Source organism: Salmo trutta, chromosome 16 (genome assembly GCF_901001165.1).
Source record: "Salmo trutta chromosome 16, fSalTru1.1, whole genome shotgun sequence".
NCBI classification, from domain to species: domain Eukaryota; kingdom Metazoa; phylum Chordata; class Actinopteri; order Salmoniformes; family Salmonidae; genus Salmo; species Salmo trutta.
The window spans coordinates 50,139,945-50,164,021 of NC_042972.1; the positions used below are offsets into that span (position 1 = coordinate 50,139,945).

The 24,077-nt window shown below is 45.2% G+C and overlaps 1 protein-coding gene across 4 annotated transcripts in view; it reads right to left on the reverse strand.

Moving 5' to 3' along the window:
• Positions 1-161: 161 nt before the first annotated feature.
• LOC115150968 (semaphorin-3F) overlaps positions 162-24,077 on the reverse strand; it is a 79,484-nt gene continuing 55,568 nt past the window's right edge. The window contains exons 5-19 of one of the 4 annotated variants that reach the window (XM_029694836.1): positions 22,475-22,594; positions 21,030-21,116; positions 18,655-18,748; positions 14,466-14,585; positions 13,334-13,473; positions 12,097-12,211; positions 7,708-7,777; positions 6,342-6,486; positions 6,015-6,237; positions 5,015-5,103; positions 4,715-4,756; positions 4,367-4,524; positions 4,086-4,153; positions 3,718-3,851; positions 162-3,524 (exon numbers count right to left, since the gene is read on the reverse strand). In XM_029694836.1, coding sequence (XP_029550696.1) covers positions 3,051-3,524; positions 3,718-3,851; positions 4,086-4,153; positions 4,367-4,524; positions 4,715-4,756; positions 5,015-5,103; positions 6,015-6,237; positions 6,342-6,486; positions 7,708-7,777; positions 12,097-12,211; positions 13,334-13,473; positions 14,466-14,585; positions 18,655-18,748; positions 21,030-21,116; positions 22,475-22,594 — 2,079 coding nt within the window. In that variant the 3' untranslated portion in view covers positions 162-3,050. Of the gene's footprint in view, positions 3,525-3,717; positions 3,852-4,085; positions 4,169-4,366; positions 4,525-4,714; positions 4,757-5,014; positions 5,104-6,014; positions 6,238-6,341; positions 6,487-7,707; positions 7,778-12,096; positions 12,212-13,333; positions 13,474-14,465; positions 14,586-18,654; positions 18,749-21,029; positions 21,117-22,474; positions 22,595-24,077 lie in introns of all 4 variants that reach the window. The other 3 variants (XM_029694835.1, XM_029694838.1, XM_029694837.1) reach the window with 3 other exon arrangements.

The window sequence follows — 24,077 nt, forward strand, 5'->3', positions numbered from 1 at the left end:
TTTGGTAGTTGGAAGAGCCACTACCGTCAAAGCACAAACCAATTAGGATTCAGTTGACACAATAAAAGGGGTAAGGCCAGTGTACGAGACCCAAAACCTGTCTATGTTCCCTTACTGTATATAGATATCCATGCACCATATGAATATAAAAAAAGCATCTGTTTTTATAAAATATAGAGCTTTAATTTTTTTAGTCAGCAACATCAATGAGAAAGGAGAAAGGATAGAGTAATTTACACAAGTCATTACAATAACATCAACTGTGCTTTATGTTATCTTAACTGATTTTCCCTCATTAACCCATACCAAAAAATAACCAAATATGCATATATTTAAAATATGCAAATCAATTGTACCTTTTTGGAGAGAGAGATAAAGAGAGAGAGAGAAGGAGAGAGGGGAAAGAGAGCAAGAAAGAGAGAGAAGGAGAGAGGGAGAGAGAAAGAGAGCGAAAGAGATATAGGGGCGTACACTGAGTTGATGAAACATTAAGAACATCTGCTCTTTACATGACATAGACTGACCAGGTAAATCCAGGTGAAAGCTATGATCCCTTATTGATATCACTTGTTAAATCCACTTCAATCAGTGCAGATGAAGGGGAGGAGACAGGTTAAAGAAGGATTTTAAAGCCTTGATACAATTGAGACGTGGATTGTGTATGTGTGTCATTCAGAGGCTGAATGGGCAAGACAAAAGTGCCTTTGAACCGGGTATGGTAGTAGGTACCAGGCGCACCGGTTTGTGTCAAGAACTGCAATGCTGATGGGTTTTTCACACTCAACAGTTTCCTGTGCGTATCACAAATGGTCCACTGCCCAAAGGACATCCAACCAACATGACACAACTAGGGCACGCATTGGAGTCAACATGGGCCAGCATCCCTGTGGAACGCTTTCGACACCCTGTAGAGTCCAGTCCCCAGACGAATTGAGCCTGTTCTGAGGGCAAAAGGGGGTGGGGTAACTCAATATTAGGAAGGTGTTCCTAATGTTTTGTACACTCAGTGTACATCTCCTGTGGTTTGAATATTCCATCACTAGGGTATGAGTCCATCTGCCTTTCCTTGCACTGACATTATTCCCATGTTCCCGCAACAAGAGAGACATCCACTGACATTATTCCCATGTTCCCGCAACAAGAGAGACATCCACTGACATCCGCAGCAACATACTGTAGCTTGTTGAACTAGTATCATAAACAGGACATTATACATTTCATGCACACAATGAAAAGCCACCGTCCCAAAGAGTTTGGCGTGTGTTTTCAAGAGCGGATCATTCTAGTGACTGTAGCTATATACATGGAGACGTTCTGCGATACACATTTGTGGCATGTGACACCTTCCCAGGCAGAATGCCATCAACACCGGCTGATCAGAGAAGTTGCTTAAATTCTATAGTGAGAGTTATGTAACATTTGCCTTCTGTAGGAGCTGGATAACAGCTCCGAGAAACCTACGGTGTCCCTCTCCAACCAGTCAAACGAGAACTCTGAAAACAGTCTTCATGCACTTTCGCTTTAGTGACTTACATGGGCTAACCGCTGTCGTGCGTCAGGTGGCGTCACTCCTACGCGATGCTAGTCCCTCTACTGACAAATCAGTACGGGCGGAATCGTCGCGCTAGTTGATTTAAGACAACGTGGACTAACGGTACATTACTAAGAGAGCTGTGAGATTAAACTACATGGGACGATTGGAGGGGTTGAGAAACGTTAAGTACATTTCCTATGAAACAACTGAACCCATAAGGAGAACGGGAAATGGCTGGAATGCAAACCAGTGTATTTACGGCTTAGTTTGGAAACTAAGAGAATGGGACCAAATTCAACAAGAAGTGGAAAAGTTCTCTATCCCTTGTCATAATTGCGCATAATCAAATTGGCACAAATGATTTAGCTGCCTGCTTGACGTTTTAATCTCAATTGAACAATGGTGTACAAAGAGAAGGCAATGCTATTTAAATCCCATAACAACAAACAATCCCCCCCCCAAAAAACAGCTTATTCTAACCATCATGGCTTCAATGGTACAACATTGAGTGTTATATTTACAGATACTCTACACAAACAGAACACATCAACTAGTTCTGGAGGAGACTGGGAATATGAATGCAAATGTAACATATGGGATAAACAGAAAGCCATATTGGACCACATGGCCCTAGAAGAGTGGAACACAGTGGATTTGGGATTGAGGGGATTTGGGGTCACCCCAGGGTCAGTTGTTTCACCCCAGGGTCAGTTCAGCGGGCAAAGGAAGAGGGCGTTATTTCCCACCAGACCTTTCACTCTAGTGTCTCTCTGTGGCCGTGGGACCAACTCAAAGCTGCAGTCTCCTATGGGCATTTCCTCATCTCTCTGCGCGTCCAATGAAATGCTATGAAGTGTCATCCTTATAGTCCATTGGCTGTGGGAATTAAATGTCCATCGTGGCTTTGGGGGACGTTCTGGGTCATCACTCCATCAGTGATCTGACTCTTCCCACCTCAAAGACGACATACTGCCAGCAGTCAAATGGACCCAACATGGAGCTAACATACCAAAACCTTTCTGAAGGCATTCTTCTGAGTCCAAACAGCTGGAGATATTTACACTTTCAAATGTCTTTTCAACGTTTTACTGCGCTTCCTCCAAAAGACAGAACATAAAGATCTTTGCCATATAATAACACAATTTGTAATAAACAATGACACTAACAACAATAATAGCATCATAATAACAATAATATTTGCACAGAGCTACCTATTCACAAAAAAAAGCCTTGTTTTCTATTTAAGTACAAAGAAATCCACAGAATCTTACTATGTACAACCTACAATAAATACTGTGCATCTTTTTTTTTAACAGTTAAGAAGAATCTGTTTGTTGCTTACTATTTTTGCTATTTGTAGTGGTTTCTCTTTCTGGTTGCTTTTAATTATTCAGTTTTTGAATCCTTTAAATTGAAGTCTTTCCCATTTTTGGAGGGCTGTGCAGAGAGGGAGAGAGCGGTTGGGTGTCGGGGTGTAGGGGGTTAGTGTGCGGCCTGTGGTGTAAGTCCAGGGGCCTCATGTCTCGGCTAGGTTGGAGTGCTCATCTTTGTCGTCCTCGTGCTTATCCTCATCGTTGTGATGCCGGCGGTTACGGGGCTTCTTCTGCTCTTTCAGCTCCTTGATTCCCCGGGCCTTGCTGATGGCCAGTATGGGGTCCCCCGGACTGCCCTCTCCCAGCTGCCAGTAGTCCTGGCAGTACTGGTTGATCAGACCCATCTCCGGCTGGCTCAGGATGGTCAGCAGGTCCTTGTACTGACCCGCGCTGGGGGTCCAGGCGCTGGACTGGAGGGGTGGCAGGGCCGGGTTGCCCGTCTCCACCAGGACACTGTTGACCGTGCGGCTGGACAGGACCACCAGCTGCAGCTTGACCAGCGTGTGTTTGAAGTTCTTCTCTGTGGACGTGCACTGGTAGACGCCGCTGTCGGACGACTGGAGGGAACGCAGAAGCAGACCTTGCTCTGTTTTCACAGTCCGGCCCTCAGAGCGGATCTAACAGCAGGGAGAGCGAGACGCCATTCATTTATCATTGCACTCATTTAGCAACCATTTTCTCCACAAACAGCAGGCCATATTGTTCAATGACTAAGGAGTCCCTCTGATTGTCAACCTATCCTTTAGATGTCAAGCAGTAGAAGACCCAATACAGTACATAGCTGCAGTGGGATGAGAGTTCCTGACTCACCTCTTTCCTCCTGTCGCTGTTCTCCCTCTGCAGGTGCCATTTGAGAGACACATGAGGGGACCTGGCCTGACACTCCAGGAAGGTAGTGCTGCCCTCCACCCCATACTGCACCATCTCCAGCGTGTTCTTATTGGCTGCAGCAAAGCATCGTCACAAACATTATTCAAACACGTTGGAGGCGTAATTTCTCAATGTCTCTTATTGTAACCGACCAAATCAGCCAATTATTCCTCAGCAGAAATGTCAACCGCATTCACGTTCCATGAGTCACATATGACACTAGCGTGTACTGCTTCTGTCACAGTGAACAATTCGGCACTGTTTGAGTGTCTATTTTGGGGTACGTTAGAATGTTCTTGTCAGCTCACCGTTAGAGTTATAGCCTCTGCACTGGCGGATTGGGTTGCCATACTTTACATCCTGTCGACGGCTGCGCCTAGAGGGGTCAGATCAACATTCCCCAAATAAAAAGAGGTTAACTACGCTACGTTCCACAAACTGAAAATGTGCAGTGAATATTATTATTATTATTTTTTAAATAGGACAAATGAAATAGTACAGCCGTGATGGAAAACATTATATTGATAAGGGTTGTCGTTCCCGACAGATGAGCAACAGACAAAGACAAACACACTCTCTTGGAACTCACCTCTTCTGCGAGGCGGAGTAGCGGGTACAGGATTTGCCGTCCCAGGCGCAGTAAGGGTCCCGGGCCAGGCAGCAGTCAGCACACGCCTCCCCGTACACGTCACAGCGATGGAGTGCAAGGTGGGTCACGCCCAACACTGAACCCACGTACAGCTGTTGCTGTAGGGAGAAAGAGACGGAGAGGCAGAGAGGCAGAGAGTGAGAGAGACCAAGTGGGAAAATGTTGCGTCATCCAGACTTTGGAATTCACTTTTTACACTCTGCATTGATTTATGGGATATTTTATGGGAAGACACAATTCTGAAATTGTGTGCACTGAACCATCAGACCGTGGACATGTTCAGCTTACCCTTTTGGATGAAATCTTCATGGTGGTTATGGGAGTTGGCACCTGAAACGTAAAAGATAGCAGCAGATCTTTATAAGAGAAGAATGGAAGTTGGAAAGATGTTCCATCACAATAAATGTTTCTCATCTGAGGAATACTCCAGAGACTACGGATGAAAATAGCTAAATCTTGTGCAATGGCATGTCAAATGAACAAAGAAATAAATGGACAAAAATAGAAAGATACTACAGAGAGAGAAAGAGGGAGAGAGAAATAAAGAGAATGAGAAAGACAACAGAGAAGAGAGAAAGAGAGACTAACCCTGAACACTTCCACCTCCTCCAACACCAGCTCTTCAGTCTGCAGGTCATCTCTGGGCAGGACAATCACCTTCTGAACCGTCCCCCTGTCTGAAGACCCAAAAAGCAAAAATTACAAAATACAATTACAAAATACCCTAAAGATCAAGGACTGAGTTTGGGAAATCCTTTGCTAAATGATCAAAAAGTACATGTATATGTGAAAATTAACATACCAAAATTAACTGCAAAGTACACTGGGTAATATTATTGGCCTTGTTTCAGGGCGGAGCTCATTAGAATAATACTCAACATGCTTTTCAATTGTTGATTTTTACATCTACATTTATATTTACTTGATTTAGCAGATGCTCTTATCACACCATAGTCCTATCAGACTTCTAATACCAACGCAGGGTGAAAGGGAGCCACAAAATACAAACCACTATAAAAATGGTAAATAAAAGTATTTTGTATTTTGAAAATACAAAATACAGTATTTTGAAAGTACCAAATATCAAAATACATTGTAATGTAATTCAAATGACAAAATACGAATTTCAAATAAACGTAGCAGAAGTACTGCCCATCTCTGCCAAGAGGAGTGATCAGGTTAATCTAGTCCTCTCTGGCCTGCTCCCTCCCTCACACATCCTCTACTCATATCCACATCCCTCTAAAACATTTGTCCATATAAGGTCAAATGCCCTGAGGAAAATAGGAGGATCCCCCCTCGTCTTGTACAGTGTTCTACAACAGGATCCATTCATCACCAGGCGGAGCACTGTAAAGTCAGCAGTCCGAGGGGTTCCCAGCTCCCACCCTCAGATCCACATGATTTATGGCCATAGGGAGAGGCTGTGTGAAGTGTGAAGACAAGCACTTCTAACAAAATCCTAACCACAATAGGTTCCCTAGATCGTAGATTGTTTTAGATCTCTGAATCTATCCCAGATGTGAAAACACACATACAATAACACGTCTATCAAATCAACCAACAGGCGGGCACTCAGAGCACTGACCTGTCCCCAGGAATAGGACCTCGTAGCTCCCATCGGCAGCGGCCACCTGGTCCACAGTGATGGTGGTGAACTCATAGTCCACGTTGTTCCGGACCACCAGGGGGCGCTTGTGTATTGGGTATACAGCGTGGTACATGGTGGGGTGGTTCCGCATGAAGTTAATCACCTCGTCTGGGTAATCCTTAGTGGACTTCATGTTGGGGGTGAACGTACCTCCGGGACACTGGGTTAAGAAAGAGGGCAGAACCAGCCATGTTAAATGTATTATTTAATTGAATTTACAAATATATATATGTGTGTGTGTGTCACCCTCTGCATGTCACTCACCGTCCCAGGTCGAGGGTAGGGGATCTTCCCAGTGTAGGCCACCCACTGGTAGTTTGGCCCCTCCTTGTGAGCATAGGGTCCATTGAAGACCTGACGGATGTCAGCCATGGAGTAGACACACACTGCTGAGCCCTTAAACACTGACCTGGAGGGTAAAGGGATGAGGAGGGTCAGAAACACGAAAGGGGACAGCTTTAGGAGACACGGGATTACTACTCACTCGGCGAGCAATTAGCTACATTCTCCCGCTCATAGAATCAACTCGCATCACAACTCAGAGACATGAAGCTGGCGTACTCCAACATTAAGATGCCGCACAAACACTCTCCACCACAGACAAGCTGTCTGACACACTGACATGCAAACACCCACACACAGCCAAGCTAATCATCTCTGCTGTGCTGTGGTGGGTGTACAGTACAGCGTTATATTAGTATCTTCTGTCGAGGGCCCTATCATTAGCACTACAGTAGTTTTGATCAACTGGGCTTTAAGGGGTGGTGGGTGGGTGGGTGGGGGGGTATTGAGGCCTTGGGTGAGACAGGGAAACATATACAGTACATTCAAAATATACTGGGTGGTTTGAGCCCTGAATGCTGATTGGCTGATATATCAGACTGTATACCACGGGTATGACAAAACATGTATTTTTACTGTTTAATTACATTGGTAACTAGTTTATAATGGCAATAAGGCACCTGGGGGGGGGGGGGGGGGGGTTGTGGTACAGTATATGGCCAATATACCACGGCTAAGGGCTGTGTCCAGACACTTGGTGATGCGTCATGTCTAAGAACAGCCCTTAGACGTGGTATATTGCCCTATATACCACACCCCCTTGTGCCTTATTGCTTAGGTATCTCACAGACGCCAACGCAGACACACATACAGTACAGCCGTGTTTATTATGACTGGGCGTGAGTGTGAGAGCGAACTCTCCGTGTGCGCATCCTCCACTCAAAATCTCCCGCTGTATATGCTGGGGACAGGAGCCGCGAGCCGATTCCTTGACTCCTAATGCTGTGCTGCTGACTGATGACTTGTTATCAAAGCCCAGCCATGTGGGAACACAGGTCAAGTCTCTCACTGGAGAAGCCCTTCCTCTCTGTGCTACAGACCGACTTCCTCCTCTGCCTTTGTAGTGTGCAGAGCAGACTGTGTGGAATAGGCTTTTTCAATAACAGAGCAGCTCACAGAGGCGCCTTTGGGCACGATGAATATGGATGGGAGACGGAAACCACGGGAGGAAACCCCCCCCCCAAAAAAAAATATATTCTACACGTCTGATGTCCTTTAATGAGACAGATACTTGTGGAAATGTGATTTAATTAAGGGGGGACACAGAGGCACACAGTCCGTGACTCACCCTGAAACTGAGAACACGCCATAGATGACAGGATTCTTGGTGTCCTGAGTTGGCTGGATGAACACGTCCCCTGTTAGACAAAGCGAGAATTACACATTACCAAAAGTGGCACTGCAAAATGTCTCACGCTATCGCTGTACAATAACAGTACGAAGGACTCTGGTAAAACAGTGGTAATCTGAGATAAACATTGAAGGATGGAGTCTATTCTCTTCTCTCGCTCTTAGTTAACCGGAGGCTCTATTATTCCACCTGGGATTCCTGAGCAACCAGATCTAATTCAAAGCGTGACATACGGACAGTTACTACTTCCTGGACAAGAGGCGGGTTCAAGGGGAAGCCCTTTTTGATTGGACAGCACAGCAGTGGTTAGTTTAGTTAGCAGGGTTTCCGGCCACTGTGGGGTCCTGAATCAGAACGCTTCCAGAGCAGACCCCAATTCCTGGGTCTCAGAGGGGGAAGGTATGAAACGGAGATTTGTGGGGTAACAAGGCTTTAATGGAAGCCATATGCTTCCCATGATCCTCAGAGCTGTGGTAATTGGACCCTGTATCCTCCAATGGTTTAATGAGCGAGAAGTGAAAGGAAAAACAATAAAAGGGGAACATTTAAATCAATTTAAAGTCGACTACCTCAGTTGAGGAGTGTAACACTTCAGCCCCTTGTTGGAAACACAATTCCAGGGTAAATGTTTTCCATCGAGAGAAAGAGTGTGTGGGGGGGGGGGGGGGGGGGTCGGCTGACTCTTTCAAGGACAGGGAGAAAAGATAGGATGTGTTAACCCACAGCCACAAGTCATTGGAAATGCCAATCACTAAGAATATCTAATGATTAGATGAAGGAGGAAACATTATACCCTCCATTTATAACTCTGGATCTCTGTCATGTGCATTTATGAAGCCAGACGTTACTAAGATATTGAGCCTCGTAGATATCAAGCAGCTCCACACCCTGAACTTTTCAAATAAATCTCTGGGCAAAGATCAAGTTGAAATGGAAAATACTCAAAGAACAAAACAGCAGGTTTCTCCAATCACACACTCTCCAAACCCTTCTGGACTAAAGTTTAAGAACAAAATGTTACTTGGGAGTTTCTGCCCAAGGCCTTATCAAGCCTTAAGAGTGTTCTCCCAAAGAATACATTTAAGAGTTTTAAACCACCACTCCTTATTTTTCTAAAGAGAGATGGCCTCTTATAAAAGCTGTAGCTATGACTGAGTTGCATTAAAATTATGTATGTAATCATCACAAAAAAAATCATCCCTTTTTTATTGCCAGGGTAGGAGAATGACAGGTAAAGGCCGTAAACAAGCACGGGAATTAACTTTTGGAAAACGGGAGAGAAATTCCTAACACATCTGACGCCAGTTTGACAGCCCTCCTGGCTACAGACAGAAGGGGGGTGACTTCAAGAAAGTTTGGAACAAGTCGCATCATTGACTTTTATGCTGGATCTTTTTTGATGTGTCATAGCAGACAAAGACTCCTTGAGGCTTATTGAGTATCTAAAGTCAGCACATTGAGCCTGTAGAAATACCACATCTATGACAGAGACGGCGTAATTTTGCAATGTGTATGTACACAGTATGGCGTTATTAAAGACCAATAAACCTACTGTACCTTTAATTTTCCCTATGAATGCCCAAAATACAATTCATTTTCATATCACGAGGAAGTGCAGTATAATATACAGGTAACTGCCAAAATAAAGGAAACACCGACATGAAGTGTCTTAACAGGGCGTTGGACCACCACGAGACAGAACAGCTTCAATGCACCTTGACATAGATTCTACAAGTGTTTGGAACTCTATTGGAAGGATGCGACATCATTCTTCAACGAGAAATTCCATCATTTGGTGTTTTGTTGATGGTGGTGGAAAACGCTGCCTCAGGCGCCACTCAAGAATCTCCCACTGTGTTCGCACTGTCTGTCTGTCTGTCTGTCTGTCTGTCTGTCTGTCTGTCTGTCTGTCTGTCTGTCTGTCTGTCTGTCTGTCTGTCTGTCTGTCTGTCTGTCTGTCAGATGGTACTGTATATATGGTCTCTACCCTAGGGACCTGTCTGACTGCACAGCGTTACAAAAGCAAACACAAATAAAAACCACATGACTCCCTTGGTGACACAGAAAAAGATGTATTCAAAATGTCCGCACAAAAGCCCATTGCTCAAGAACAATGACTACGAGAAAAAGAACAGCAGATGATAAAAAACTTTGACTGACGAAGGAAGGGAAAGAGGTGGCTTCTGAGGTTTTGCCCTTGTGTTATTATAAGGAACTATGAAATGAACCAGAAACCAAATGTTCCTTTCCCCCATCACACTTTTGAAAAGGCAATAAAAAAAATAATTTACTCTGACAGAGACACTGTCTGGAATCCTGCCAACTCTCTTTCTCCCCCCTCCCCCCATCCCTCTTCCTTTTCAGACTCTACTGTACATAGCTCCAATGCTGGCCTGGGAAGACAAGAAGACTTCCTCAACAACTGACTTCACTCCCATCTCTGCCCTCACCACTCCCTATCAGCCCCCCTCTCACCACCCCCTCAGCCCCCTCTCACCACCCCCTCTCAGCCACCCTCTCAGCCCCCCTCTCACCACCCCCTCTCACCACCCCCTCTCACCACCCCCTCTCAGCCCCACTCTCACCCCCTCTCAGCCCCACTCTCAACCCCTCTCTGCTATAGGCTGCCTGATGGTAGTGGTTGTGGGAAACCAAACCACAGACAGACGTGTGGTGGGTAGCTAAACATTCAGGCGTGACAAGCCTAGTATGACCCTCACTGAGAGTGACCCGGACTGCAATTGACCTGCAGATGGGACATTTACATTGACAAAGAAACGAGTAAGAATTGCTCAACATAAGCGTGTGGTTTGGGTAGACATGTGGTATCAAAACTGGTCATACACAACCCTCAGGCTAAAGCTAAAATGAGCCTCCACTGGGCTATAGTATAAAACAAACAGAATCAGTGAAAACAAATGACCTGCAATAAAACAAAATCCCATCAGTCATTGTGATTTGCATTTGACTGCTAATGAAACATGTCCTACTAATAACTAGTGTTCATGATCATTTCAAGGGGAGCGCTCAAGTCTCCTCAGAGTCAGACCTCCACAGCACAGTGCATCACACTGATGTTTTCCTGAGACGGTGAGCCACCAGTCACGTGAGAGGAGAGATGTGATTGAGGGGCAGGGGTGACCCCTGTAACCCTGCAAGGCGCCCCCCCCCCCCCTGGCTGATCCAGAGACAGACCTTAAAGCCCTGCGCCTCATTACCAGTCCTCCCCAGACACCTATACACACACCTCTACCCTCAACACTTCCACTGCTGTCTGATTGAGCCAACCTGAACCCAGACATGCTTATCATACAGGAGCAATGTTGATGTCTAAAGCAAAACAGGCTGCAAGCTGGGTGGGACAGCAATATCTTGATCACTGCAGTACCTTCCTCAGACTTCCCCTTTCCTTTGATTTACAAGGGCAGAGAAGAATAGTAAAATGATTTTACAGACCCATTTGTACAACATAGGAGCAGTCGTAAACTCTTTGCCAATTTCCTTTTTTTTGCGCTAAACCAAACTATACCAGAAAGGAAAGCTGAAGACATGGTATATGTTAAAACAAAATGGAAGAGTTAACTGTCTGCGAGAAATCCCTGTTTGGCTACGGTAAAGGTCAGCAGTAACCATACGTACAGTAGACTCTTGTTTCCGACTAGCCCGGTCACTTAGTCACATAGGAGCTTTCATTCTCCAGCTAGACTCTCGTGCAAGATCTTCTCCCACAATGATGGAATATTGGACAGCAGAATCCCAGACACCACAATGTTACAGAACTCTAGAATCTAGACACATGATTCCTGTACGGGCTGATGTGTGTCGAACCAGAACGGACACTTTAACGAAGCCCAAACGAAACAGGAGTGCAATTTGAAACGGTTCAAAAGAATTCAGATGTTACAGAGATATCACAGAAAGATTACAGAGTTGGGTCTGAATGGATGGTTGATCATTTTACATGCTGTCGCTTTTATGTGGGGCTGACTATGTTTAGTGTCTACCAGATGAGGGAACAGAGGAGTAAGACAAAACTTGAGGGAAACTGGGAAGTTAGTGCAAAGGCTTGGACACACCAATAACGTTGGCTGGCCGGGAGTACTTAGCACCTCTGAACAGAGTGCCGGTTGTAATTTGATAACCGAGTGCGCACCGATTGAATCGCATGAAAATGTTGTCAGCCAGTCAGCAGTGGTCCCTAAAACACAGCGCGTTGAACGATCGGTAGACGAACGCTAGAACCACATTCGGTGGGATGTGTGCGAGCCTTAAGAACATAACTTAACAACTGGGCTATACCACTGTTGGAAAATTCTGCCTACTTACGGAGCTCATCAAAGTGGGTCTCTATGCCGTCCACTCCAGGTACCGAGCAAATGAGTCTGGCCTTCAGGAAAGTGCTCCACTTGTTGACCAGACAGCAGTGTCCACCATCATCATTCTGCAAGGGGGGGGACAAAAGGCAGTGTCACTCACACCTGACCCCTACACAAACACCACAAGTGGACCGGTCCAAAGATCCAAATCAACAGCTGTTTTAGACAACTAGCAGCCAACGCTAGTTTAGAGAGAAGCCGAGAGTAAAACCATCAGCTGTGTTTCAGTCTGTCTGCCCCATCTGTTGTGGACAGACGCCAACCCCTGCAGAGAGTAAAGGGAGTGAGGTGAAACGCGGTGACAATTATTCCCAATCCAGAACTCCTTGTACATTACAAAACATGTTCTAGACTTGTTGAACAGAGAAAATACGAGTTTGAGAGACAAGCGCAACAATGTTCAAGTGGAAAAATCAGAGAATGGTTTTTGTGACACAATTTATATTGGACTAATATAATAATCATCATCCAAATCCAAAGATATATTCCGTTATTTTGTAGTTTTTATAGTGAAATTAGATGTACTCAAAATTATATCAACATGTGCGCGTTTTCTACCATGTACTTGTATGTGTATCTATGCCAGTAGTGTTATTTCTAGTGGGAGTCATCAGAGGACAGTGGCTTAGGATCCAGACACAGGCAAGGACCAGCGTCCCTAGGGTCCATTACGAGGCGTGCAGCGAGAGGGGGAAGGCTTGCACACAGCCCAGGGTCCCCCTCTAAGGGTAACAACGTTCTGAGTCACAGCAGCCACTGGGACATACATACATCATTAGATAAACATTACCCTGATTGTGTATGTGTATGTTTGCTTACGTGCAAATACTGGAGGCCAAAGGCAAACTCTCCCACTCCAGCAGTTTATCACAAGGGGACAACAGCATTCCCTTTAGTTTGGGTTGCTTAGACTGCTCATTGGCTGTTGAGGAAGTGGGGGGCAGGGCTGTGTTGTTTTATGTCTGACTGTGTTGAATGGTAAGATACATTCATGGTTTATGCAGAGTTTCCAAGGAGACCCCTCTACTCTAGGGATGTCTCAGTATCATTAGTGGCAGGGTACTGGCTTCGCAGAGTCAAAGGTCACAATATGAGGCAAGGGTCAAAATATGACCTCTTTCACATTGTTATTGACTGTATTTTTTGCAGATAATGAGTTACAATATGTGGTTATGATGGCCACTTACCAGACAGATCCTGCCTATCCTGGACTGGGCCATGGGGCTCTGGCCCATCTCTGAAGCCTTCTCCCGGAAGAAGAAGTAGAGCTTGTCATCGTTCTTCTCAGCACTGTCTGGAATGAGGTGTGCCTTGATGAATGTGGGATCTGGAAGACAGAGAAAGTGAAAAAGAGAAAGTGAAAAAGAGAGAGAGAGAGAGAGAGAGAGAGAGAGAGAGAGAGAGAGAGAGAGAGAGAGAGAGAGAGAGAGAGATGATAATGAGACAGATGCTGGTGAGAGTCAATTGAGGCCTAAATTTGAGCTCATGTCACTGCTGTACATTCCAAATATCCCTCATTATTCTCACTCTATGAGCACAATATGGCGTCGCCCTCTCTTCTCATGCTGGCTCACTGATTGAGGCACTGCTGGACACATCAAATAAACCCGGTCCTCCCTGCTGCTACAGAGACACAACCCAAATGGGGGCAGACCCTGTGGAGGGTGGGGAACATTAAGCCATATTGGAAGAGCAGGATGTCCTAGTGTGGCCCTGGGGCTGATGAACAGGACTCAGGAGGGGATGGGGTATGCCTCCTGCTGGTAGACGGTTGGGGGGCAACAGGGTCACTGTGGAGAACTGCCTGGGACCCAGCCCTACTCTGAAATAATCAAAGGTGGCAACACTGACCTCCCAAACCCACCCAGCCAGCCAGCAGAACTAACATGTACAGTCTCGTGACTTTAGACTACGGAGAATAAGAGACCAGGATCCAACAAAGAGCAATCCATACATGATGAAATGCTAGCAGACATGTATGGCATTAGAACAAACCATCGATGACTCGGCTACAGCACATACAGCATGTGTCGAGGCTAACGCATGACAGTGAGGAGAAACGTTTCCTTAACATTTCCTAGAAAGGCACTCGGTGAGTTAAGTACAGGCATTACTGTTTTGATGTGATAGGCTTTGTTGACTTTCTAATGGCTGGAACAACTAGAGGCTTGGACCAGAGCCATATATACAGTATGAGATAGGTACTGTGAGACAGCATCAGAACGTAGAGATTGAGGAATCAATTGATACACAATGGAAATATAAAGACAAACGTCATAGAGAGATGATGTTTGTCCGGATTGAGACGTTAGACGTTACCATTTAACCATTTGGAGTTGTATTGGTCCGTCCTCATGGCTGTCTGTTTCCCCAGAGTACGGAAGATGGATGCGTCTGTCCCCATGAAGTCAATGTAGACCCCCGCGTAGAGCTCCCCATCTGTCAATCACAGAGAGAGAGAAAGAGTGAGAACCTTTCATAACAAAGCCATCACCTACAGAGAAATAAACCTAGAAGAGTCCCCTAATCAAGCTGGTCCTGGGGCTCTGTTCACAAATACACACTCCCCACAGAGAGTCATGATAGCAACACAATTAGACCCAACCAAATCATGAGAAAACAAAAAGATAATTACTTGACATTTTGGAAAGAATTTACAAAAGAACAGAGCAAACTACAATGTTATTTGGCCCTAAACAGAGAGTGGCAGAATACCTGACCACTGTGACTGACCCAAAATCAAGGAAATCTTTGACTATGTACAGACTCAGTGAGCATAGCCTTGCTATTGAGAAAGGCCACCGTAGGCAGACCTGGCTCTCAAGAGAAGACAGGCTATGTGCACACTGCCCACAAAATGAGGTGGAAACAGCTGCACTTCCTAACATCCTGCCAAATGTATGACCATGTTAAAGACACATATTTCCCTCAGATTACACAGACACACAAAGAATTCGAAAACAAATTCAATTTTGATAAACTTGCATATACATTGGGTGAAATACCACAGTGTGCCATCACAGCAGCAAGATTTGTGACCTGTTGCCACGAGAAAAAGCCAACCAGTGAAGAACAAACACCATTGTAAATACAACCTATATTTATGTTTATTTATTTTCCCTTTTGGACTTTAACTATCTGTACATTATTACAACACTGTATATAGACATAATATGACATTTGAAATGTCTTTATTCTTTTGGAACTTTTGGAAGTGTAATGTTTACTGTTCATTTTTTATTGTTTATTTCACTAACTGTTTATTATCTATTTCACTTGCTTTGGCAATGGTAACATATGTTTACAATGCCAACAACGCCCTTAAATTGAAATTGAATTGAGAGAGAAGGGGTGAGAGAGAGAGAGAGAGAGAGAGAGAGAGAGAGAGAGAGAGAGAGAGAGAGAGAGAGAGAATGTGAGAGAGCGAGAGAGAGAGATAGAGAGAGAGAGAGAGAACGTGAGAGAACGTGAGAGAACGTGAGAGAACGTGAGAGAACGTGAGAGAGCGAGAGAGAGACAGAGAGAGAGAGAGAGAGAGAGAGAGAGAGAGAGAAAACGTGACAGAGCGAGAGAGAGAGATAGAGAGAGAGAGAGAGAACGTGACAGAGCGAGAGAGAGAGAGAAATCAATGGAAGATCATAGAAAGACAATAACAAAGAGGTTGACAGGAAGGAAACCACGGGTGGTTAGTGACTACAGTCCTTTGTTATGGAGATATGGCCCTGTTTTCTGTAGGGCAGGAACACACTGTATCCCTCCGCTCACCGTAACCAACAGTAGGCCTCAGCTGGTGGCCAGGGTCAGGCTGGACAAAGAGGAGAGAGATCCCAGGGTAGACACTGGGAACCTGGGGCAGGATGTGAGGATGTGGTCATTGGCACTGGTCATGCTAACAATGTGGGGTGGAGACCTGGGAAATGCCCACCCCCAGTTGATTGTGGCTCAGTGTGAGTGAGCAGGTGCTGCCCCAGTATGGGACCTGTTTAGAGAGTTGACAGATCTCCCTAAAGACAAGACAGCATTTTACCTTCTACAATCGGATCAGATTGAACCTCTTCACCATAGCGACCAAACACGGCAGAAAAATTGGGGTCATCAGAGGTACATTGAAATCTGTAACAGAGGAATTCCTTGTTTTGAATTTGTGTGGTACAGTATGACTCTGGCCGTATTGTAGGTCGGTTATGTAGTAGCTGAGTTGCTGCAGTAAGTGGATGCTTGGTAGTTTCACCCAGGTCTGCTCTAGGTGTGGGCTGACCGGTGGTGTAAAGTACTTAAGTAAAAATACTTTAAAGTAGTACTTAAATGTTTTTTGGGGTATCTGTACTTTAATATTTAGATTTTTGTCAACTGTTACTTTTACTTCACTACATTCCTAAAGAAAATCATTTACTGAGTATTGGAGTGTGCCCCTGCCTATCCGTAAATAAAACTTAAAAAAGAAAAATGAGCCGTCTGGTTTGCTTAATATAAGCAATTTGAAATGATACTTAAGTATATTTAAAACCAAATACTTTTAGACTTTTACTCAAGTAGTATTTTACTGGGTGACTTTCACTTTTACTTAAGTCATTTTCTTTCTATTAAGGTATCTTTACTTTTACTCAGTGGTGTAGAGTACTACTTAAGTAGTTTTTTGAGTATCTGTACTTTACTATTTATATTTTTGACAACTTTTACTTTTACTTCACTACATTCCTAAAGAAAGTAATGTACTTTTTACTCCATACATTTTCCCTGACAGCCAAAAGTACTCATTACATTTGGAATGCTTAGCAGGACAGGAAAATGGTCCAATTTATGCACGTATCAACAGAACATCCCTGGTCATCCCTACTGCCTCTGATCTGGCGGACACACTAAACACACATGCTTCATTTGTAAATCATGTCTGAGTGTTGGAGATAGCCCCTGGCTATCCATAAATAAATAAAAACAAGAAAAAAGTTCAGTCTGCCTTGCTTAATAAGGATTAGCCCCTTTTTTTCCATTTTTGCCTAAAATTACATACCCAAATCTAGGTGCCTGTAGCTCAGGCCCTAAAGCAAGGACATGCATATTTTTAAAATTTTACTCAGCAAGTCAGTTAAGAACACATTCTTATTTTTAATGACTGCATAGGAACAGTGGGTTAACTGCCTTGTTCAGGGGCAGAATGACTGATACTTACGTTGTCAGCTCAGGGATTCGATCTTGCAACCATTCCGTTACTAGTCCAATGCTCTAACCACTAGGCTACCTGTCTGTTTGATACCATTTGAAAAGAAACACTTTGAAGATTATGGAAAGGTGAAAGGAATGTAGTAGAATATAACACAATAGATCTGGTAAAAGATAATACATCGGGAAAAAAACAACCGTTCTTTTGTATTTTTTGTACCATCATTTTTGAAATGCAAGAGAAAGGCCATAATGTATTATTTCAGCCCAGGTGCAATTTAGATTTTGGCCACTAGATGGCATCAGTGTATGTGCAAAGTTTTAGACTGACCCAATGAACCATTGCATTTCGGTTCAAAATTTTGTATCAAGACTACCCAAATGTGCCTAATTTGTTTATTAATAACTTTTCATGTTTAAAATTGTGCACTCTCTTCAAACAATGGCATGGTAATCTTTCACTGTAATAGCTACTGTAAATTGGACAGTGCAGTTAGATTAACAAGAATGTAAGCTTTCTGCCAATATCATATATGTCTATGTCCTGGGAAATCTTGTTATTACTTACAACCTCATGCTAATCGCATTAGCCTACGTTAGCTCAACCAATCCATAGACGGGACACCAATCCCGAAGAAGTGTTAATATAAGGAATTTGAAATTATTTATACTTTTTCTTTTGATACATAAGTATATTTAAAAGCAAATACTTTTTAAAACTTTTACTCAAGTAGTATTTTGCTGGGTGACTTTCACTTTTACTTGAGTCATTTTCTGTTAAGATATCTTTACTTTTACTCAAGTATGACAAATGGGTACTTTTTCCACCAGTGGAGCTGACATAGGAAGTCACAGAGGGGGGTCATGGGTAGTGTCACACAACCCTGGGTGGCTGGGAGGTCAGTGGAGTCAAGCCAGAGAGGAAGAGGTCAACTGCCAAGTCTGACCACCTGCCTTTAAGCTGCTGACAACACCAGACCACCTACTGATATGAGACCTTACATACCGACGCATGCTTTACCCATTAAGAATGTTCAATCCAGCAAATAACTTTGCAGTATACTCTTTTTGATTATGAGAATAATGGGACAATGGGACAGTTAACGTCACAACAGGGTAGCTGCACATGAAAAGAGGCAGAAGTATTTGAATTAACAAGATCTAGAGTGTGACTAGCCAATGGTGCAGTAATAGCTTCCACAAGGGTTGGACTGACCACAAACATTCCTTGGGGAAGAGAGGAATAAACCTTGATGGGAAACAATCCTTTTGTTTCCATAGAGAGACATTCGATTCTTCCAATAATGGAAGAAGTGAGCTGAGAGAAAGGAGATAAACGGGGACTTACTGATCAAAGCTGAGACGCTGTTGAGTTTAGGGTCGTAAGGACATTTGCCTTTCCCCGAATCCACTTTGCCTGGCTCCAAACGGAAGATATATTCCTGCAATAAACAATAAAATATGTAAGCTAACATTCATTATTCTGTCGTTTCCATTGAGAACACAGAGCAGAGTTGATTCTAGAATTTGTGTATTACAAGTTGTCACATTCTGTAGTCCTGTGGAGGGAGATACTGACACAGGGATGACGATACATTGGGAGACCAGTTAGGGCAACACCATGAAGTGATGGGCAGACTAGAGGTTGGTACACAAATGGTTTCTGAGCACGTCTCTCAAATGCCGTTTTTGTACTGAACCAGGTGTTCTCTCTGCTTCCACACGACAAGCGGTGCCAGAGAAACACGTCGGACACCAGAAGGCTCCTGAAGAGCTTCTATCCCCAAGCCATAAGACTGCTAAATAGCTAATTAAATAGCTAACTAAATAGCTACATGGACTGCCTGCATTGACCCTTTAATTTCTATTTTTGCACTGATTCTATGCACACTCACAGGACTCTACACATTCAAACACACACACACACACACACACACACACACACACACACACACACACACACACACACACACACACACACACACACACACACACACACACACACACACACACACACACACACACATACTTCAATGGCTCCCACACATAACACGCACACACATTCATACTGACTCTTCACACACACACACCCGCACTAACCCTAACCCAGACAGATAGACTAGAGCACCCCTTTTATACAGCCTATCCAGAACAGATAGAGAACAGCTACAAACCCGCGCCCGCGCACACGCACAGTATGCTGCTGCTACTCTGTTTATCATATATCCTGATGCCTAGTCACCTTACCCCTATCCGTATCTACCCCGTCCACTCTGGTATCCCTGCACATTGTAAATATGGTATTGGAACTGACCCTGTTTATAGCTTACTTACTTTCTCGTGTTCCTCTTATTTCTATTTTTTGTGTGTTTTTGTTCTACTTCCCTTTATTTTATAGTACTACGGATATTGATTACTGCATTGTTGGGAAAGAGCTTGCGAGAAAGGCATTACTTGAAACTACGTAAAACACACACTCACACACCCGTATTAGCTCTGAGCAAGGGAGTACGACGCGTACAAGGCCAGTTATCAGCGTGATGGAGTGCTTAAGCTAAAATATGCACAGAGCGATCCAAAACTCATCCACCATGCTCCTAGTGTTAGTGATGCGGAGGATAGCTCAGGTCTACGAGCCAGGAGGACATTTCTAGCATCTGTCTCAACATTGTGTCAAGTAGCTTGCTGTACTACTGAGGGTTGGTAGTAATAATAGTAATAATGTTGTATTAGTTCAACGTTTGTGATTGAACGTAGGGCATGTGATTTAGGCACAGTAATGGAGAACCTAAACAGATTGTCTTTCTAAGAAACATAAAACGTAACGCTTTCCTTTTGCGCCTAAGAAGAAAACTGTCCTTTCACTTAGCTGACAATTAATTATCACATGCCAAAAAATGCTTATTACACACGTCAGGATTACATATTTGACCAAAAGGCGAGTTGGACAAATACAGTTCTCCCTCCCCCCAAAAAAGACTGTTTGCAGACTGTTTCGAACTGAAGCTAGGTTGCTATAGTTGGACGGTGTTATACCCTGGTGTTTATGGTTCCACTTGACGTAGCTTCAGTAAATACCCTCCCTGAATGGCTCCCAAGACATGTGAAGGCAGTACATTTACAAAGCATTCATTCGTTTACCAAGCTACTGGGGTGAATCAGGATTCTCTACATTTGTAAAGAGTGCATTTATTGCAAACTTTTGACAGTATATTTTATTGCCAAAGTTGTGTATTTTTTATGACTTGCTGTGGTACTCATTGGAATGGATCTTGCCATTGTCCTCCACCACACGTTTTTATTGCATGCCTTTGAATGATTCGGCTGATATTAATATGTAGCCTACTTCTCAACATTCTAGTAGCCAAGATGAATTATAGCCCAAGTACAGTAAAATCCCTTTTTTAAAGTAGGCCTTTGAGGTCACAAAAATCAAGCCATATTGGATGCTAGTGAATGTAAAGGACTGGACTCTGTTATACTAACCAACTTAACCTATGAATAAATCCGTTCTACTATTTAACTGTGATCATAAACACTTTCATCCAAATCTCTAAACACCTTATTTCATCCACACCATAGTCAGCTGCGCCCATTTTGAATCTCAGCAGGAGGAACATGATAAGACAGGGCCTCTCAGACCCCAAATGGGCACCTGACCCAGGACCAGGTCCCAGACCCAAGCCCCTTTCTACAGTAGCCTCCCCTCGGCCCACGGCCCACCTTTGGCTCCACAGGCCCTTCCGTAGTGGTGAAATCTGCCGCCCGGTTGGTCCTCCCTCCGGACTGGGCCGCCTGCAGGTAGTGGGCCTAAAAAAAGAGGACACGTGCCACGCGATTACCACGAAGGTCCCATCGGCTGCACCCAACCGGAGACCCCAAAACCAATGGAAATTCAGTGAAAATTCAACTGAAGAGTTGACCAGGAGCAGAACAGAAAAAGTTCAAAGAAAGACCCATAACCGTAAAAAAAACAAAAAAAAACATGACCACAACAGAAGAAATTAGTTTGGACTCCATGAGGAATGTAAAGACTGACAGAGATGAGAATAGAACCCAAAAAAGTAACAAATCAGAACTCTAGTAAACCGCGCTAGAGAGTTCAACAGAGAGTTCAGCGATGATGTCATGTGCATAAATCAATCTGGATGAGTATCAGTACCAGCCTCTATCTAGGTTGCCAGATACATGCAGAAAACATGCTATGCCATGCACGTGCACACATAGCCAAGGTTCAGCAACATAAACAAGACAAACGAGGCAAAGGGTCGACCCATTTAGGTGAAAAGGAGCTCAGAGAGAAAAAAGGACGGTGGCGGGAGTGATCTCAGAGAAGGCGATGTCAGGTCGTATCTGGAAAACCTTGGTTAGCTGTCTAAGGACTCAACACGTGCGAGGCCTTTGGAACGAACACTGGGAGAACTCCCAAACAAATGGGTTCTGTTTACACCTCTAATTTTACCCAAGGAAAACCTTTGCAGTTCAAGTGACGTAGCTAGTGGATGAATGACAAGGGGACGACTGGCCTGTACATTGAAACCCAAGTCCTCCAATTAAACGTTGAGACTAAACAGGCGGGATAGCAACAGTAAGTGTGCACTGGGGACGGCAGCTGCCGAAGCTCTGATGTCTGCTGGTCTATGAGGGAGAGAGGGAGGAATGGAGGGACGGGGGTGAGTTACAAGGCCGGTGATGGATGAGAGGCTCCATCAGTAATGATGGGCTTTCAGAGCCTCCCAGTCAGGCCAGAACACTACACATAAACAGGTGAGGGGGGGAGAGGAGACAGCCGCTAGGGGGGAAATAGTAGCAGTTGTTTTAGACACACTTTCAACATGCTCTTCTCAACGGTACTATAGCTGGCAGTTAGCTTCCTATGGTGGAAGTTAGCTGCCTCACCAACAGGAGCCACCATAACAGTGTGACACAAAGTGCCGGGATAAAGGAGAGTTACACATCTGTGGAGAGCTCACTATAAGCCTTTCTCTGGGTTCACACGACCATGGACAGAGCAATCAATGTAAACAGGGGAGCAGAAAATGAGTGGAGAAAAGGAACAGACCGTGACAATGACAGACAAGGTGGGTTGATTGACAGATCTGACTCTGAAAGAGGGGGAGTTCAGGGGTCAGTGTCACCATGGTCAGATACATCTCGTCTCTGGTTACCTGGGACCTGCGTCCGCGGTCCACATAGGTGCAGACGGGGTTGTAGGCCCCTGTTCCACACACGTATAGGTGGGTCCGGTTCCACGGCTCGATCAGACGGATGAAGTTCCCACATTCCCCCTGAAAGAGAAAATCAAAAAACGTTGATAACAGGAGACGAGGACAATCTCCTTTAAGCCTTCTGAGAAAAACAAAATGTCAAATTGATGATTAATAACCTTCAGCTAACCACCTCAAACACCCTCAGCTACCATTTTTGATTGATCAGAGTCTGGTGTTTGGTTGCAGTACTACTCCCTGCTGGCTTTCTTTATTGGACACACACATGTACACACTCGTACACGCACGCTGGAACACAAACACACACAGAGTCCGGCTTTAGAATAGGACAGGTCAGCGGCCCCTTCCAGGAGGTGCTGGTAATGAGAACAGATCTGTGCCTCTACGATCTGAGGCCCCTAATCTCTCCTACCAGCTGTATGGAAACCCAGTCCCCCTGCCTTAACCCCAGCCAGTCCCCCTGCCTTAACCCCAGCCAGTCCCCCTGCCTTAAACCCAGCCAGTCCCCCTGACTTAAACCCAGCCAGTCCCCCTGCCTTAACCCCAGCCAGTCCCCCTGCCTTAACCCCAGCCAGTCCCACTGCCTTAAACCCAGCCAGTCCCCCTGCCTTAAACCCAGCCAGTCCCCCTGACTTAAACCCAGCCAGTCCCCCTGCCTTAACCCCAGCCAGTCCCCCTGCCTTAAACCCAGCCAGTCCCCCTGCCTTAACCCCAGCCAGTCCCCCTGCCTTAACCCCAGCCAGTCCCCCTGCCTTAAACCCAGCCAGTCCCCTTGCCTTAAACCCAGCCAGTCCCCCTGCCTTAACCCCAGCCAGTCCCCCTGCCTTAACCCCAGCCAGTCCCCTGCCTTAAACCCAGCCAGTCCCCTGCCTTAAACCCAGCCAGTCCCCCTGACTTAAACCCAGCCAGTCCCCCTGACTTAAACCCAGCCAGTCCCCCTGACTTAAACCCAGCCAGTCCCCCTGCCTTAACCCCAGCCAGTCCCCCTGCCTTAACCCCAGCCAGTCCCCCTGCCTTAAACCCAGCCAGTCCCCCTGCCTTAAACCCAGCCAGTCCCCCTGACTTAAACCCAGCCAGTCCCCCTGACTTAAACCCAGCCAGTCCCCCTGCCTTAACCCCAGCCAGTCCCCCTGCCTTAACCCCAGCCAGTCCCCCTGCCTTAACCCCAGCCAGTCCCCCTGACTTAAACCCAGCCAGTCCCCCTGACTTAAACCCAGCCAGTCCCCCTGACTTAAACCCAGCCAGTCCCCCTGCCTTAACCCCAGCCAGTCCCCCTGCCTTAACCCCAGCCAGTCCCCCTGCCTTAAACCCAGCCAGTCCCCCTGCCTTAAACCCAGCCAGTCCCCCTGCCTTAAACCCAGCCAGTCAGTCCCCTTGCCTTAACCCCAGCCAGTCCCCTTGCCTTAAACCCAGCCAGTCCCCTTGCCTTAACCTCAGCCAGGCCCCCTGCCTTAATACAGGGTTACACAGCTAGGGCCAGTCCGGGCAGATACGATCTCTGTGAGTGCTGCATGCTGTCCATTTTGTTGCAGGAGAAAAGGAT